Here is a 19,926-nt window from a genome sequence, read left to right on the forward strand (position 1 = left end):
AAAGCTAAAGCAGTGTTAAATGTATTTTTTATAAATTACTATGATATTTTAATGTCCCCAGTCCAAGACTGTGGGATTTCATGTCAGTGACAACTTCAGATCAATTTATAAGATGTCACTAGTAAGATGGGATGTCTTAAAATTCAAGGTCGTGCAGACACATGTTCATGAATTTCTTATCTCATACCATCACACTGACAGTCCCGAGTTTCAGGCACACAAAGTTACAGCATAACAAAAGCATGCGAGTCACAGTAAGAATTGAGGTTCTCACAGTGGCGAGTACGAATATGACTCGTTTTCTGTGTTGTAATGCTACAACCCAGAAGGCAGCCATCTTCATGTGACTCACAATTTATTTAACGATGCTGTCACTTGCTGAGACTATATAATGTCGAGTGAGAGGATGATAGTAAACAGAGAATTGGAAAACATGTGGACAGAAGTGATCATGGCCTAATTTAAGGAACTATCCAAGCATTTTCTGGAGGGACTGAGGAAAACCACAACAAGCCTTCGTCACGATAGCCAGTCTGCAGGCCAAGATCTGAACCCAGGACCTGCCAAACATGTAGCAGGAGTACTAACCATTCAACTATGATGTTTTGTGTGATTCACAAGATACAGACAATTTTATTACATATAATCAACTGGTTACCGTAGTAAACCGACGTTTCGGGAACAAAATCTGTCCCCATCTTCAGGGTTTGTTCCCGAAACGTCGGTTTTACGTGGGCAAGGAACTGAGACAATTGTCTGGATGTCGGATCTCGCGTGGTGGCAGATTTTGAGCAACTTCAATTCTATCTCCGATAATGACAATGACTTCGTGGATTCAAACTTGTTACCCTAAAATATGAAGCCAGCGAATGTGAACATTTGCCAAGTGAACTCTGAAAACCAGAGATGAGCTAAATGTGGAGCGGAGAATTTCCCGAAGCGATGCCTACCGACGCCAGTTCGCGTTCAGTTTCATCAAACTCCGTTCAGCGCTGTTGAGGGCAGCAACCCGAAAGTTCGCTACACGGGGCATTCTCCTCCTGAGCCAGCTTTATCCACACAACCTACTTCCCTCGCCGGCCCGCGGTAAATTCGAGTAAAGATTCCTGTTAGTCCCCGGGTCTGGATTAATCGAGCAGGGCGAGTTATTAAGCGAACGACCAACATTCCGTAATTCTTTGGCAGGCCCAGCCCTCGCACAACGCCGAAGGCCAGATCACAAATAGCGGTCAAGGTCAGGGAACCGTCTCCATGGAAACAACCGACAGTCGGAGAGACCCAGAAAAACGACTGGCGGCATTTCTCAGGAGCTACAAGAAAGGAATTAGCACGTCTCTCGAGCAGCTGACAGTTGCCTACACTTCCACGAAGGATCATCACCGCATTCCCCAGAAGCTGAGGTCTGAACTCCATCCGAATTAAATTCAGACACTGTGTAAGTCCCACGTATTGAGATTAAGCAGATGTAATATGAGAGCGCCCTCACAGCTCGCAACGCCTCCTGTGATAACAGTTTCCTTATGATGTCATCGCCTGTAACGAGATCACGTGTGAGGTCGCACTCATAAAGAGAATGACATCACGCCACCTTCTTCGATATTATACATAAACTTCATGGTCCCAGGGCGCGTGAACTTGATCTTGTCTTGAGACTGAATAAAACTCTTCATATTATTATCTACAAACTGACAACCTTCAGCTATTTCAATCTGCCCGCCAATCCTACGAAATACTACCAACGTCTGAGGAAGCCGATTACCAACTTTACCTCAGGCACTTCCAAGCGTTTTACAACTGCACGACGCACCTTCACATTCTCCCGCCCGCAGTTCACAATCTTCTGTTTCCCGTCTCCTCTCTAACAACGAATGTTTCCTACTGTTTTGTATGGGTGTGAAACCCGGTCTTTCACTTCAAGCGAAAACACAGACTCGGGGTGTCTGAGAAGAGAGCGCTGAGGGTAATATCTGGACCCGAGACGGATGAAGTGACAAGAGCGAGGAGGAAACTGCGTTATAAGGAGATAAGAATTTCGTTCAGAATTTGACTAGCCGACCGACCGAGGGCTGAAGATGGACTCTGCTCCATGCAGCTCGTTCTGGTCAGACTTTTACATCGCCAAGGATGCTGCAATCAATAGGCGTTCGGTGTAACCCAGTTATCGGCAACGTAGTCTGAAATCGGTTGTCAGCTTTACTGCGGGGCGTGGTGGCAACTTAACTTTCACAGAATACATTTTTATACGCCAAGGAACGGGGTCCTGCTCGATGCCTGACAGTCACGAAATTTGCAGGACTCATAAGTTCACTGTCGCTTTCATAAATGCCAGACTTAACCCTCTAAATCCCGAAGCTCGCCTAATTAGACAAAAGTGGTTAGTTGTTTGCGTTTTTATAATACAATATAACGTCTTCTAGACTTAAACACGTCATGCAATGAATGGATTATTACCAGGTTTTTTCGATCTACTTGCCTAGAAACTGCACCAGCGTCTGACATGAGATATTTTCTCAACTCTTCTCTTATCTCGCCTCCTGCTCGAGATAAGGAGTGCGTGTTTGGTGGCGTTGTTTCCACGTCATTACTGAAGTGATAGAAAGTTTTTCCAGATTTTTACTAGGAATCCATCGCATAACAGGCGACTAATATCAAATCATCACATGTCTCCGGCAAAATGTTTATGTGTGTATAAAACACTCAAAATACTTGGCAAATCAACCCAAATGCATTTTCCGATACCCTTCCGGCACGACAAAGGCGATAATTGAATGTCTGTTCAGTTACGTCATTCTTTGCAACTTCATCAGATACGCGTCGAGACCCGATGCTTCGCCTGAAAGTTAGAAATGGTTCCCGGAAGGCACTCAGGACCCGGAAGATTAAAGTTATTTCCAATAATCACCTTCTTTGCCATACGCACCGACGTCGACCGCAATAAACTTGTAATTAGCGTCCACGATGGCTAAAAGAACGATAGAAAAGAAAGCTTTGTAGTTGAAAGAGATTGGCTCCAACGGCGTTCGGAAAATTCCATTTTATCCAAAATTCGTTTGAAATGCGTTGAAACTCTCGTTGCGTAGGTTCAGGCATGAGTTGAGGTACCAACTTGTTTCTTAGACACCTAAGAACCTCTTTCACGATTGGTGAAATATGACGCGCTGATATACGGTAAGCAAACGATAGTGAAGCGTAACTTTCGCCAGTCGCCATAAATCTGAAGGGAAAAAATTGTCAATCACTCAATAAGTGATATCGTACACAAAGAACACGCACACGAAAATGGGCGTATTTTCTCATTTCAGATGGAGACTGTAGAAAACGCTGGAAGTATATACGGGATTCATACAATCGATTTAAACGCAAAAGAAAAATGTCAACCGGATCAGCTGCACCACTGAAAAATTCTAAGTGGGATTTTTTCAAGAGACTCCAATTCTTAGAACCGGTTTCAACAGAAAGACCTACTGCATCTAATGTTGAGTCAGATTCAGCGGCAAACGCACAGTTTGAGACTCGGACTGAAAACAGCGAAGGTTGTCCAGATGAAGCATCGCAGTCCTCTGTACCACAGCCTCCACGACGAAAAAGACGCAACAACAATCATGATGATATTCTTGATAATCTCGTGCAACAGTTAAGTGCCAACACTGATACAGAAATTGAAGACGAAATTGCTTCATTTGGGAACCACGTAAAGGCTCCACGTTTGAAAATACAAGCTAACATTTTAAGTCACTATGAAGTGATTCAGATGGATATGCGAGGAGTAACATGGGATGTCCAACCCAAGTTCATCTGAGGTATTCTCCTATAAGAACTGCCTCGACCCCCGAACCAACCAACATCACAGAATGAAGACAATTGTCATTACATTTGTGACATAATTAGTAATAATACAATATAAGAAACTTAACCGTAACGTGATCGACAGTTTTTGTTGTTTGTATGTTTTTCCTATTAAACTCAGTGCGTAACCAAACTGCTTTTGATTCAATCTGAAATAACTCCTGAAACTTTCTTTTTCTAATGATAAATGATTCTTTATTAACAGACAGAAAGACCCTTCTTCGCGTCTGGTTTTGAATATTGAACTCGTAGGTTTTCTTTCTTTCTTTCTTTCTTTCTTTCGCAACAAATAACACAGCAACACATCTTCTTCTTCTTCTTCTTCGAGTAACCTTTTTAGAAGCATTTTTATACTCATTTTTCACAGAATATGTGCACGCGTCTCAACAAAACAAACACTTTGCCGCATGTCTCGGTCGTCACCTCAAAAGTGAGTGGCGGGAAGCTGCGATGAGTCCGTCTCTATCGCGTGCAGCCAAATTGTACCTTAAGAAGACCCCATAAATATAACTGCAGGTGGTACATATAGTTACCACTGTGCTTCAAAGAGTTAAATGCATCTAAAAATATTTGAGACACAACCTGCAGTTTAACATTCCGTGATAAGAGAACTTTTCCATCACAGTGATCGTGTCGACAGCCATAAAATGCAGACGTCCTCTTCAGGAAATTCTGCCACGAGCTCTCGTACCGGATCCTGCCTGAAGCAAGAAATCGCCGCGTGAACCAATTACTTAGGTCACGGCCAGCGGAAATCAGGCAGAGCCGTGCGTGAGACGCGTACACGTGATTATCTTTTTACAATTCAACGGATTACACAGCGTCGAATGAGAGGAAGACAATGAATAATGAATTAGAAAGGATGTGGAAGGAAGCGGTCGTGGCCTAATTTACGGTACCATCCCGGAATTTGCCTGAAGGGGCTGAGATAGCCGGGCTCTGAGCCGAGATTTTAACCCGGGACCTGCCGAACACGAAGCAGGCCTTTAACAGAACCCCGAGGATCAACAGAATCCTCCGTCTGTCCTAGTGCCAAGCCACACGGATCCAGTCCACGTACCTCAATGGTATCCCCCATCTCTTTCTTGATCTTGCAAGTTGTCACTTTGCCAGAAACATCCTTGCTGTAAGTGAGATTTCAGCTTCTCACAGCGGCAAGTAATCTAGTAGAAACTGGCCGACGTTTCAGAGGTGCTTATTACCTACCATCATCAGGGCGATGATTGCCCAATGATGCAGGAAGTAAGCACCTCTGAAACGTCGGTCAGTTTCTAGCCATTTTTGTCAAGGTAGAACTGACCTTTGTCAAAGTTATTTCTACAGACGCTGACGAAAACTGTCGCTCTGCTGCTGTAGCCATGTCTTCCCGACTCAAGGGGTTGTTTTCGAGGGTCGCGATGTGTCGACTTAGGGCGTCTACATGCTGGATAGACTATCCTGGGTGGAAATCGAACTCCGCTAATCTGAGAGACCATCTCATTAACCGGGAGTTGGTGTCTGAGAATTTCTTTACAGAAACCCAAAGACTACAATCACGCAACAATTTTTACCCACTTCTGTCTTCCTTTTTTCTCTCTCTCTCTGCGAACTTGGCCACAACGAATTCTAGTAACGAACCCAATAAACTACGTATTCAGCGGGAGAAGGGCATCGGAATAACAGGTCGATCCAGAATCCTAATCTACCACACGCTTCGTAGCCGAATGGGTTACGTAGGAGGACGACGTCGGCAGTTCGAGACCCAGCGGATTCTTACGGTAGTATTAAGTTCTAGAAATAAAAGGAGGGCAGAAACGGGTTTGGTTTTGTATGCTTTACCTTCCCGATTTCTGCCCGTTCTAAATGGCGTGAAAGTCGAAAGTAACTAAAAATTCTTGAAATATTCCGAAAAAAAATTGAAGTAGACATTGCTGCAGAGCTCGACCGTCCATGTACGACGCACCGTTGGACTTGCCTTAAAAATAAATAAACATCACGTACAAGCAGCTTAAAGTGTCTCGTTTGTGTGCGGTGTGCGGTAGTTGGCTGCCTGTTTTCTGAGTCAAAGTCACACGGTGCGTGATACTGGCTGGTCACGTTCTGAGGCTAACTTCTTCGATGCGTGCTACTTTCCGCGTTGCCTGACAGCACAAGTCCCTCGGCGATACCGACTACATAAGAATAAAATTAAGAATATATATACGCATGTGTATATAAATATGCATATATATATATATATATATATATATATATATATTTGAGAGAATAAGAAATTTTGGTAGAATCAAAAAAGAGTAAAAACATAATATAATAAGAAATCACACAAAGTACGTCGCCGTGGCTTCTGTGTGTGCGCGCGAGTGCGGTGCATGCTACTTGGTCGGTCGAGTTCCGAGTCAATGTCCGGCGGTGCGTCGTAGTCAGCAGGTCCCGTTCTGAGGCAAAGTCAGACGGCGCGCGGTAGTTTTCTGTTTTGCTTGGCACCACAAACCCCTCGGCGATACCGACTTGGTAAGAATAAAAAATAACAATATATATGCATACATACATTTTTATATACGTATTTATATATATTTTTTTAATAAGTGAAAGTGCGCTGTCACGGGGAGGCTGCCCGTGACTCTGGCGGCAGTTTGCTAGAGGACATCTAAAACTGCGTCTCTATCTCAACCACACCCTCCCCTTCCAACCCACGTGACGGACGACCTTGAGATCATCACAAGGAAACCCACACAATGATTACGAGAGAAATGCATCTGGGGCAATGACAGAACATCATTTAGAAGTGGTGGAATGATGACTGTAGGTGCTAAGGAGCTAGTTGCTATGAGAAACTGGCAGGGTGCTGGGGCCACCAACCTGGTCGCAAATACTTTGAGTGGACGTGGGGATTCCCCACTAAGTAAAGGAGAGCCACCAAAATGTCTTACCTTGAGGAAACATCTCTCCATGACACCAGCAGCAGCAATCTCAACGTAACAAGTAGAAACAGAACAAAATAAAGAAAGCAATTCTACAAAAACATTTCTTTTGTATCTGACATTACGTCATTAAACAGTTTCACGAGACGCGGTTTTCGTGCACGCTGATTACTGAATTGACGGCAATTTCTGATTGAGGTCACAATGTTTATTAAGATCCCGGGACCCCTTCAACATGATAATCATATGCTGATTGACTACCCAATAACATGACCAATAAAACGTGCAACAAACGAAACTACGTTCTACCTCCAAGATTCAAACGCAAAGGAATCTTCACTCGCAGACGGCTCGAATACAAACACCCGGGGAAAGAGCTGTACCACTTAAAGTCCTCTCCCTTCCAATTCAGCGCGGATTCTTACAGTAGAAGTAAGTTCTAGAAATAAAAGGAGGGCAGAAATGGGTTTCGTATTGTATGCATTTCCTTCCTGATTTCTGCCCTCTAAAAAATAACTGAGCTTTTTCGTGGGTGGGATATGGGAGCCTAAGATGAGAGGAAGGAGGGGGTTATGCAAAAAAATATTTATGAGGGAGCAGCCAAAGTGGTCCACCAACACCAAACAGACATCACGTATTCAAAGCACTTGAGTCGAAAAAGAAAGAATCCAACCAATTTCTGGCACACCCTCTTCTACATTTCGCTGCACCAACGCCACACCCACAAGGAAGAACACCACACCAGGACTTCACTCCAAATTCCTACACTGTCCCAACTAATTTTCGTAAGACTCATTACTATACCAGCCTGCCTGCCTTCTCTTCTTGTCTGCACGACATTTTCAAAGGAACCCCCGTACCCATTTTGTCAGGACGAGTAGGATTCTGACATCAGCCGAAGGGAAATCACCGGTTTGAACCTCAGCCAATTTAATGTCAACCGGAAATCCACCTCCACATGAATCGCCGAAATATCCTGCTCCTGCTGCGATCTCAAGAGGGCCACGAGCGGACCCGCGATACTTCTCGCACAGCTTCTCAGGGTCGTAGACCCAACCAACCGTCGGGGCCATGAGAGAATAAAAAAACGGGGAAAAAGAAAGGAAGACCAAGTAGAAACAGAAAAAATAAAATACACAATTAGACCAAATCATCTCCTTCAAAATACAAAATAATCCTCCCAAACCGCTACACCGTACCCCGTACAGACCGAACCCCCGCGGACCCACCGTCGGGACGCATCCAACGCCGCACCTAACAAGCTCGGTCAACTATAAACAAGAGCAGGCAAGGTCGGCAGGCCACTCGACGACCCTGACCCTCTTCACTCTTGTTTATACTATTAAACCACGCTCTGCTACCAATTTGCGCCCCACTGGCGACGTAAAAGATAAAAAACTCTGAAGGCCGGGAGGAGGTGCGGTCACAGAATTATTGTTGCGGGTGAACGCCAAAATACAAATAAATGCTCACCAAAAATTACTAAAAAGTATATAAAGAAAAATAGATACATTTTTAAAAAAGGAACATGCAAACACCAATCAATCAACCCCGCCTCCAAGACTCAGCCTCCGGTCGGGGTTACGACAAGTAAAAGAAAAACAGAACTATATGACTTCGACCACTCGGTCCTAGAATCCTCCTCTGCCCGGGACACACAGACTGTTCGCCCTGCTGGCCTTGAAGCCACCTGCGCCAAAGAACGTCGAGAGGGGGAGATAGGCCACTTCGAGTCAATGAGCTCGCACCTTCCATTTTCAAAAGACAAATTTTCTCATTCTCACTACAAACCCATTCACAAGTTATCACTTCTAATATACGTCACGACTGTGAAACAAAAAGTAACCTCCCTATCTCACAGATTCATACTGGAACCTTTCTTTTCTCTTCCCCGACACAAATGCAAAAACAAACAGCATTCTGATGGCGCAGCTGATTGAACATGCACTTTTGTTCTGGGGGCACACCACTCAGGCAGCATTGCTAAACTAGCATTACTTCACGTATTTAAATTCCTCAAGTAACTGTACAACGCACAAAACCCGCAAATAATAAACACTTCTGAGTATATAAATGTCACTTATCAGTGCCTCGTGGTGTTCATTTATTTGATTCGAGAATCATCGACACATAACCTCAACCGACTAACGAGAACACCCCAAAATTTCCAGGCTCTTATTCCGTAACCTAATAACAGCCCACAAAGATCACTGTTCGCACACAGAAACTTACAGCAATGATTCTTGCATTATGGCATTTTAAGAGACTGAATATTTGCCATTATGAACTGAAATATATTTATCACGCAAACTTCCGCAAAAGCCAAACCCGTCCTCACTACCAACTCGCTGCACATAAACTACACACCTCCAAAACCCCAAAAACTAAAATGACGCAACAAATTTTACCCACTTCTTTTTTTTCTTTCTCTCTCTCTCTCTCTGCTAACTTGGCAAACAAAAATGTTGAACATGCTGGGAAAATGTTCTTTGCTGTAAAGTGTGTATAATGTTTTCAAAGGAATTGGTAGTGTGCTAATTTAATATGGGCATACTTCCTTAGTTGTTGTTTAGCATTCCCAGACAAAAGTCTAAGTGTCGCCCATTGCTCGGTTATTTTGTGCCTAAGGCCAGGAAAAATACCACGCAGGTTGTACGTACTTGACTTATTTTAGATGAAGTACAAACGAGACAACCATATAAAAATTTCAGAACAAATAAAGGATGGGCCTAGACACAATGCTGACTGAGACACCACCTTTTTCTGTGCCAATTTTTAAGGATCTACAGATCATCACCAGCCTCATATCACCTATAACATGTCAGAGGTTTCATGAATTCAAATTTATTGCCTTCCAATTTTGTAATTTTTAGACCTCATCATATAGTTTCCTAACACTACTTTAATTAAAATACACAAACTGATAATGGAAGTCATACCCAGCGTACAGCCTCGAGAAAGTCGCTCCTTCCTCCCAACCACGGTTATGCAACAAGAATGAACATTGAAGATAAGTAAATATGTAGTTTCATCATCAACCTGTAAGAGGTCAGATTATTCTATGTAAAGACTGATGATAAGTAAATTTTTGAAATTTTGGTAAATAACATATATTAAAAATCCGCGCCAGAAGAGTTTTGTTCCCCGACTGCGCTTAATGAGTATATGTGGGGGTTTCTCGGTAAAAGACATGCTTTAGTTTTTGCAGCACGTTACTATCACAATGCTGACATGTGCACTGAAACACCAGTTTGCTTTCAAGAGGGAAGTGATTTGAGGACCACCAAAGACAGATGCTTTGAAGGAAGAAGTTGTTTTTAAAGCAGGGGTTCACACAAAACAATTCTGTGGAACTGAGAACATGACAGCCACTGATTCAAGTTAACTATACATAATTAGACATCAGAGGAATTGTAAATGTATTTATTCATCGCTGGAAAACATATAATGTACAAGTAAGTAAACCCAATTTCATTGAGTCTGTTATGCACCAACAGTGTTATAAAACAAACATTTGTTTCTTCTGGTGTTTGTTTTATTACTCGGTCCGTCTTTCGTATTGGCACATGTTCTCATTTATGAGTTTAACACATTTTTAATGACATAAGAGGCCATGAACATTTAAATACACAGTCACTGAGATCTGTACCAATTTTCAGAGTCCAGTAGCCTATATTACAAATGCAGTAACGTTAGTTTTTCACATAGTTTGCAGAATATAAACCTCATCTTCTTTTCAGATGAATGTACTTTTAAAGAATCAGTGAAGCAACTTAATTATATCGTCTCACATCATTCTTTCCTTTGTCGCTTTGTTGTTTTGGAAGATTTGCATCAGTCTTATAACATTTACGTGTTAAATATTTAAAACAAGCATCAGGTCATTACGTTAAAATTTTCAAGCACACAGTTCTCTACTGATCAGGCTGCACAGTGGGAGCACAGCTATTCCTATTTCACATCGCAACTGAGGAAAATAGTGACAAACTGCTCACTGCATGAATTTATGTTTTTCAGGTGCAAACACGATAACGAATGAACAATATAAATGTGATAATTGTTCTGAATTTTACGGTTACAACAGAGGAATCAAATCTATGCCACCTTTCTTTTTATAGATATAGGATTTAAAAGTACAAAACAATATTTGAATCCATATATGAAATAACGTGAAAATTGCATTTTATAACCTTATCCTGCTTAATATAAAAAAATCACACGACACTTCTCTTAAGAAAGTCATTAAGTACTTGATGACTATATGAACAGAAAATGTGATGTCTGTGGTGGTTTAGGAAGACTTAACATGAGCTGTGAATGTACCTGTGATGTATTAATCAGAATAATTTCATATCAAACACCTCTACAGATCAGTGATCGATACTAGTTCAGAGACGTGTCATTTGCTGTGACTGGTTCTGGCTCTTATTCATGCGGTATCCACCGAAGTCCACCACAAGATCCAAATCATCCACATCCTCAGATGGCTCCAGCAAGCGACCCTCAGTCTCCCGTTTTCCTTTACCAAATAATCTGCATTGAGTAAAATAAAAGACCATTAGAACCGTATTCTTTCAACTCTGCTCATGGCACAGGAAAAGTGAAGAACCATTTGTTTGTGCATACGTGTGCGCATGTAAAGGGCACGTGTATGCACACACCCCTATCACCACCACCATGTAATTTAATATTTTAAGTCCTCTGTGAAAGCCTATGGCTGCTGTCTTCTTGGTTGTAGAGCCACGAGTCTGGAAGAATTTATTTTTCATTTCATTGCTGAGGTTCTATTTTAAGTTAGGATTAATTAGGTTCATACTGAGACTGAGGTGGCATTATTTGTGGACCATTATTATTACAGGTGAATCTCTGCTGGACACTGTCCACTGTGTGATATAAACATTTTCAGAATTGGTTGTCGTTATACTGATAAGACGCTTTATTTGAGGCAGCAGCCAGCAACACCCTGGAACCTTCTGAATACTGGACCAGGACACAAACTACAGTCCACGACTGTAATCTTAAGACTTGTGGGGTGAGGAAGTGAGGGTGAAGGAGGAAAGATAGCCTTTAACGCTTCCGACTTCCTGCATTCCTTGCGAGTCCCAAAATTACAGTCGCGTACTATACTCTGAATTTCCCTTTTATCTTGAGTAAATATTGGGAATATAATGCTTTGTGATTATGGTTGATTCATTATGAGTTGCACAGCCCTAGTGGTCTAGTGGTTGACCCAGAATTCAAAGGGTTTGCAGTTCAGTCCTAGTCATCATCAGTAATTTTAAAATAAGAATTCTGCCTGTAATGGCATTCAATAATCTGACATGAAAACTTAATAAATGTTAATGTTGATATTTAGTGTTTTTATCTGCATTTCAAGAAATACATTAGATTTGTTTATGGCTATGGGCCTGTCAATGAGCATTTCAGTATAATTTGTGGGTGTCATTTAATATTGGAGTAAATGGTTTAAACTGAAATCAGGGCTTGTAAGATACAGAGATATAAGATATTTGGTGATCACTGCACAGTAACACAGCAATGCCAGTATAACTTCTTCTGGATGCCTTCATCCAACTTCCAAGGTTCTGATGCAGATATGATACTGGTGCCTCTTTTATTATACACTGAAACCTCTATGCATCGTTCCCCGAACTATCGTTTTCCCGGATGCATCGTCTGTTTCGTTCGATCCCTGATACGTCCCATATAAAATAATGTTACATTTTCTGGCTTCTATCGTTCCTAGAACTGTCGTTTTATCGCATCAATCGTTCAAAAATCTTAGTCTTGACCAACAATTTTCCCGCACTGATCGTTTCTGAGAAATTATAACGAAATTTAAGCAATGTTTTTAGAATTTAAAATGATCGTTTCAGAGAAATATTAATATCGACAGACGCACAACGAGCTTGCCACAAGCACGACCGACACCATCGATGAGTCGTGCGACGATCGAAGGGGGGGGGGGGGGGAGACGACGAATACAAGCCCGAAGCTGTGCCGAGTTTTGCCGAAGCACATGCCGCATTGGTGAAAAAGTGAATTCGTTCTTTCATGCGCACAGTTTTTTTGAAGGTGACGAGGAAGACGTTTTGAATATGGAAAGGGCTCTGTTTCGCCTAAAACGCAAACTTATCCATTAAAGCCCTTTTTTTTGGCAAAAAGAAGTAACTTTGAAACAGGTTTTGTGTGTATTATTTTGTGTATGCAAAAGAGAAAAATGCACTATTTTAATCTTTTCTCATTTTAATGCTTTCCCGCAACTGTCGTTTTCCCGTATTCATCGTTTTTATTTCTCTCCCCCGTCAAAAACGATGCATCGAGGTTTCACTGTAGATACAAATAAGAGCTAATTAGTTTATTAGTATCTTGCATGAGCTGTGTCATATTTCCTGAAAATTGTTTTCAAGTTCAGGTTTGTCAATCAGAGTGACTGTGTTAGCATTCCTGCTAGTCAACATCATGTTTGGTTCCTTGTCTTCAGTCCTATCAGTTACTTCTGTTGATTTAAGACTGCTGCACCAACTGCACAGGCTATATTAAGTGCCTACTTACATTAATGAACTGTGTAAATTGAATTAGTCAGAACATCTAGACTGAGTAAAACACTTTCAAATAAAAACCATGAATTATAATTATTATATGACAATATTCAATAGAAATTAAAGAAATACACCGAAGGTCTGACTTATTACTATACGTAAAATTGTACTGCAATGCATGGTACATGGGAAAGCCTTACTACAAGCTGTTTTGCCATCTTCATGGCTGATAGTAAGTCACAAACCAATAACCACAGTGAAAGGAGTAGCAGTTGGTTGTATCTGGGAATCCCTTAGCTTCTATCCTGGCTAAGACACTTGATACCCTGACTGTTTCTTTCAGTAGATGCCTTAAGACAGGTCAACAATCCCTCTTCCACAATTTTAAAGTCACAATTATCAATCTCCCCTACATATAACCTTTGTAGCTGAGACAGTGTCATCATTACATAACTGAAGAAATGTAAGGGAATGTGCTACAGCATGTAATTAAGAAATTACATCTCCTAACAGTCAAAAGGGCAGTTCTGCCACGTAAGCAACTAAGTACTGTATATTTTCAATTAATGATGAAAACGCTCGCAAGACAGAATAATAAATCCCACAGAGACAAAAAACACAAAAATCTCAAGGAAGCTCTGACTAACAGACAGTCAATCTAAAGATTATGGGTTCTGATTCATAAGTTGTCAAATGAAGATCAATCACGGTTTTCTCGAATGTAAGGGATCACGTGAGTTCAGGGTACAGTGTTTTGTTTAAATCCAGTGCGCCAGGCATGCTTCTCTCTCGTTACTTGCGATTAAGGAACAGGTGTTTAAGGGCAGACATATTTACAGTGTAGACAACAGCTACAACATAAATGATCAACCAGCGTTCCAATGGATTACCAACCTCACAGGTTCTCCTGCTTGAAACACGCTGTGCCATTCCATTCTGTTTGTTTCTGAATGGATTAGACAGACATGCATCATTTTCAAGAATTAAGCACAGTGCTTATAAGCGTGCATGACATTCACACAGCGACTGCTGGGATCTTTGTCTGTTCTTCGCCAGTGTCAATTTTGCACTGGCAGCTATACCACAGGGCAGTTCCCCATATGTGGCCTAATAATCCTGGGAAGTGATCTCCAGGAGTTGGTGAACCCAGAAATCATGACGGACACATATTTTATATCTTTCTGAAGCTTATCTGTGCCAGGATGACAGAACTGGAAGTTAAAAACTTCCTATCACTACCCCAACGACAGTATGAGCTGTGTCAATCGTGAACCTCCTTGTTACATAACACCTTAAATTCTTGACTTAATTTCTCTTAGGTTCAAATATTATCCTGAAAACTGTTTTAAACGGCCCATAAAGTAATTTACGTCATCCCTCAAATTAAGAGATCACAATTCGCAAGCATATGAAACAACTACAAAATCTGCCAAATACACAAATATCGTGCCATCGTGTTCTGACAGGAGGACGGGATGACGACACGTTAATAAAATGGGGGAAAAGAAAAAAAACACTTATGGGATGGCCCTTGTAGACCTTGTTCCTCAACATGAATAGTTTTTAAGAAAGAGAATCAGAAATTTAGTATTCTAGGGATTATAAGCACAAATGTCACTCCTCGCACTTACCCACACCAACTCTTCAGCGCTGCTAGAATTACAGGCACATGAGCCAAAGCACTTCATAAAACCTCCTGCTATAATTCACATATGGTTTGTATTCTACGAGGGGAGAAGAGACAAGAAAGTAAAAAACAAAAATAGGAAGATGCAGCCTGAGGGCAAGTTATGTAAAAGTTCAATGATATTATCAAAGAAGGCAACTGCGTGACACAACAGCTTGCTGCCTACAGATCAAAATGTAAAATGGTTGAGAGTCCCAAACGTTTACACCGCATAACCATCTGAGACCTAGTAGAGAGAGAGAGAGAGAGACTGAAAACACGCTACTCAGATAAAGAGTTTTATTTATGCAGCCTTTCCACGCAGCACTGCAACAACGGTAAACTTTTACTTAATTTAAACGAGATACTGCAATCGCCGAATTATCAATTATTAACATACTTTCTTTTATTGACGTGGTGAATTTTTGCACATTGAAAGGACGGTTTTACACATCAGATAACACAACATCAAGAGAATTACAGATACATATAGCACTTTATGTTTGGCAGCTGACAACAATCAAATAAATAAACTGCACACTCACGCACATTATGCATTCCTAATTCAGCAAAAGATAGGATAATAAAAAATGGACTTCTGAGGGTTCAGCTTTACAAGTGAGAAATTCAATAATGAACTACCAGGCCATTAATTACAAAAACACAAACAAAATTCGTTACTGTCAGCCAGACAGCAAAACTACGAATGATGAGGAAATTCTGTCTCTCCACTGGCAGTGACAATAATCCAGTTCACAGCAAATAGTATTTTAACCACTAAAACAGATTCAGTTATCAAGAATTGTTTCTGAACAAGTCTGCCAGATACGCCTCAAATTTTGTTTTTTACATTTTCTTCAGAAGATACAGAACCACTGTGCGACAGCGCGCAACTGACTTCAATCTGGAAAGCAATTCCGTGTGGTTCAACTCTTCTACTCACCTGCTGATGGTACTACTGGTTGAGCGCGAGAACGTAGGTTTCTCTATATCGTCCAGTCCACGATGTACTGAGATGCTATCAAGCTCCTGCAACGCTGCATTCCGTGCTTCAATCGCAGCCAAATATTCGGAGGTCTGCAACGACCCCCTTGTTGGTTTTCGGTATCTGAAACGATATAATGGGAGTTGCATTAAGAATACCACATATCAATGCAAAAATGTGTCTGTGTACTGCACCCCCACACGGAAGCGATTCTCAGATGCTTCCTTGGTTCTCTCCATTCCAACTGGTAAATGTGTGGGACTTCGTCCCCCAAATTTTAACTTCGGCAGACTACAGTATTTACTTAATGAAACTAATTCCATAAAGCAGAGTGTTTCTTGGAAATTTTAGTCGCCCAGTTAGTCTGTATTTTATGGAAACCAAAGGTTCATTAAATCCCACCAAGTCTGAGGCAATGTGCAACGTTTCATAACAAACTGGTTTCTTGTTCTGAGTTGTTACCACCCTGACAAGTCCCCAAACTTTCAGCTACTTCTTATTCAATATACTCGCTGCTACCAGCTGTATCTCTTAAGGCACTGCCTCCATCTGCAATTAACAGGACCATCAGCGAACAAGATCTACAAAGCATGTGGAAGCAGTAAGTGGTCTAATTTAAGCAAAGCGGAAAGATAAGTTAACAGCTCCTTCCCCCTTCGCTTCGTTTACTTTGTAGGCAGTGTGACGTCACCAACCGTCACGGCTGGCCTGAAATTGCCTCGCAACTTCCGGCTAACGGCGATGTCAAACTTCATGAGGGAAATCTGGTTAGGTATTGAAGCCGCGCAGACGCGGAATAGTGTAGCTACAACAGAAAGAGGTTCTCGTCTTCGCGTATGAAAACTGGACGTATTTTTATTCCTGTGTCCATCACACAGATAACTATCATTCAGTGCCGTTCGATGTCAATCTCTACTAGTTGATGTAGCATCGGTAAATAACACGAGGCCCCAAAACTGCTGTAATACAAAGTCGCCGGGAAACGGTTAGCATCCCATCCCTGTATTTTTGGAAGTCCCGGGCTCAAATCTCGCCTCGGAGACAGGGTTTTATTGGTTTTACTCAGTCCCTTTCGGGACACGCCAGGATAGTTCTGTACCTGTCGAAACTATCGTCATTCAAACTCTGAAATTCAAAGTCCGAATGCCGTGTGACTCTATTGGTGATGTCCACATGCACGGGCAGTTTGTTGCGACAGAGACGGCTGCACTCGTCGCGGTGTATGTAATACGCGTCTGCTCGTCCTTGGCGATGGGGAATTCTCGCACGAAAGCGACCAGCTGCCTCACAGTAGGAAGCAACCCACCATGACAGCCACAAGCGAAACAATTCTTTTCATACTCGTGCTCTTGAAATCAGCTGAACCATCAATCATATTCGAAGATGAGGGCACCACTCAGGTTCCGCCGACATTTACACAGTTCTCAAAATCGGAAATGGAATGTTTTGAAAACGGCAGTGTGCTCTATGAACCCGACGGTAAGTGCTACAAACTTTTACAATCGGGACCTTGCGCTAGAAACCAGTGGCTAGTTCTGGACAAAGAACAAGTGGTCACTGGGAAAGGCAGATTTCGTCCTGTGTGCGTGCAGTGCCCGTGTTGTGACAAACCGTTCAGGGCCGTGTACTGGCCAGCAGACGGCCAGTGCCACAGATTGCTTCGTGACAGCAAACAGTTATGTCCATTTCCTGGTACAGTGCTGCAAGTCGATCCGTTCGGGGAAGGTGAATGTGCGTGCGAGAAGGAGCCCCTACATGGGCGATGGGATGCGAAAAGCGAGGTCACCGACAACGATCCTTGCTATCCGTTGTATCAACGTGGCCCATGTGACAGTGGATACATTTTCGTTCCGAATGACAACTTTACACGTTGCGAGAAAGATCCATGTTCCCAGCAAAACAAAGGAAACTCTTCGGCCACATATGTGGTGTGGAAAGCTGGCGACAACCGGTGCTACGTCCTGGGAAGCAAAGGTCCCTGTCAGTCAGACACCGCAGCAACGTTTAATATTCATCCTGTAACTCGACGACCCGAGTGCATATATAGAGTCAACCAAATTGTGGATCTGCCCACAACGTGTGACAGGGATCAAAATGGAGACTGCCGGAAAGAGGTCGTACTGCCCTCACAGAATCAGTACCTCAGTGACTTGATTCTATCTGCAAAGAAACAACGGGAGAAGAGAAGGGCCAGACGACGCAAGAACTGAAGAGGTCTCTATGCAGTAAGTGTGATACCCAAATACTATCTTAACACTGGCATCAGTGAAGAGAACTGCATAGTGAAAATAATACAGATGGGTCAGCTTTTTTATACTGCTAAAGCACACAAATTATCTGTTCTGATAAATGAAGCATTAGAGGATGAATGTACAGATTACCTGAAGGACATGACTGCAAGTTTTCTCCAAGTTTTGTTGATAGAAACAAATACACAGACATTGGTGGTGATCCAGCCAATGTACTGGGAGGGTGGAGAAGTGGTAGCTTGCCCCTTTCCATCTTCCCCTTTTACTGTGATGTGGCTCATGTTTGCAGATATTTTGCATCCAGTGTATACAGTATGTCTCCCAATAAAATGCATTTTTTAGAGGAACCATTGTCACAAAGAAATGATGGTACTGAAAACAGGGCCATACCTGAATGAGATGTGGCAGCCCTTGAAAAATATTACAACTATGTTTCCTACAAACATGAAAGAAGCGTCTTTTTGAATAGATTACTCCAAGACAAAAGTTCAGGAAACTCAAAGAATAGCACTGATATTATAACTGGTTATATAAAAAGTGTTTGCTCCACACAGCCTTTGAAACACTACAATAACTACTTCTGGGGAAGACATCTACCTCATGTTATCACTATTCATGCACATTTCTGTGTCTGTAGCAGTTTCGGTAAACAGACATGAAGAAAGTTTATACTGGAAAATAACTATCATTAAAAACCACTGTGATATCCTGGACACTTCAGTCAGAGCTTCCCCTCTTCTTATCAAATGAAGAAATAGTTCAGTCAAAACCTGTTTGATTTAAAGACAGAAATATGTGTCACTTCTGATTTTCTATAAAGGCATAATTTGCAGGTAAGAATGTTAAAGGCTGGAAAGGTTAACAAAATTTACTGTTAAAAGATAAGAGACTGAATAAAGTATTTTCAGGAAAAAGTTTTCATTCACACCACACAGAAGTATCACTCTCTAAAAGGAGATCCACAGATGCTGAAACTTGAGACTTCAAGCATTCCAGTGGCTACTAAAAAAATAACTTGAAGCTCTGATCACTGCAAATAGTCAGTTTAATCAGAATCCTTGCGTTGAAACATGTAATAGCAGCAACAGAAAAGAAAGAAAACAGACACCCTTTTTGGAATTTATGGTTATAAATAGACATGCCAATTTATCTATCGAGACTAATGAACTGTGGACATGGAAGTTTTTACAGCTATCACATTAAACTGGTGGCTAACCTGGATGACCTTAGAATACCGCTAATACATAACTAATGGAATAAAGTAACTACTGTTATGTGCTAATTATTCTGATTTCCCAGCATGTAGGAGCTCTCTCGGCTGTATTTGCTAGGAATGCATGAATAATTGACTGTAACAGTCCAGTTTAAATAAAATGATATTAAACCACATTTTTGTGTTATTTTGTGTATTTCCACCACCTGGCATGTTGAGAACGATGGGTGGGGTATAAGCCTGTTGGGATTTAGAATGGAGAAATTACCCAAGAAAATGTCTCAGCACTAACCTTTTCAAAACTATCATATGCCTATAATATACAGTCAAACCTCGATGCACCGTTTTTGACGGGGGGAGGCAAACAAAAATTACGAATACGGGAAAACTATAGTCCGGGGAGACGGAAGGAGGTTTCACCGTATATGTTTCCTTCCACACTTTTATTACTCATCTACGATTTTCTTAATGACGCACACCGCACTGACAGATGAAATATCTTGGTTTCTGTTGCAAGCATCTGCA

At 41.7% G+C, this 19,926-nt stretch overlaps 2 protein-coding genes across 8 annotated transcripts in view; one reads left to right on the forward strand and one right to left on the reverse strand.

Moving 5' to 3' along the window:
• Window positions 1-10,153: 10,153 nt before the first annotated feature.
• The window catches only part of ATP7 (copper-transporting ATPase 1), a 39,485-nt gene continuing 29,712 nt past the window's right edge, over window positions 10,154-19,926 (reverse strand). For all 7 annotated transcript variants that reach the window (XM_087358394.1, XM_087358397.1, XM_087358392.1 and 4 more), the window contains 2 exons: window positions 15,898-16,062; window positions 10,154-11,279 (listed from right to left, as the gene is read on the reverse strand). In XM_087358394.1, coding sequence (XP_087214520.1) covers window positions 11,135-11,279; window positions 15,898-16,062 — 310 coding nt within the window. In that variant the 3' untranslated portion in view covers window positions 10,154-11,134. The remainder of the gene's footprint in view (window positions 11,280-15,897; window positions 16,063-19,926) is intronic.
• On the forward strand, window positions 16,508-19,577 carry LOC147872088 (uncharacterized). The gene has a single exon (XM_087358405.1). It carries the CDS (start codon window positions 17,247-17,249, stop codon window positions 18,147-18,149), a length of 903 nt encoding a protein of 300 aa, XP_087214531.1. The 5' UTR covers window positions 16,508-17,246; the 3' UTR covers window positions 18,150-19,577.

The sequence above is a fragment of the Zootermopsis nevadensis genome, unplaced genomic scaffold (assembly GCF_977971745.1).
Source record: "Zootermopsis nevadensis isolate Lab colony 2312 unplaced genomic scaffold, Znev_1.0 Znev_ptg000030l, whole genome shotgun sequence".
NCBI lineage: Eukaryota > Metazoa > Arthropoda > Insecta > Blattodea > Termopsidae > Zootermopsis > Zootermopsis nevadensis.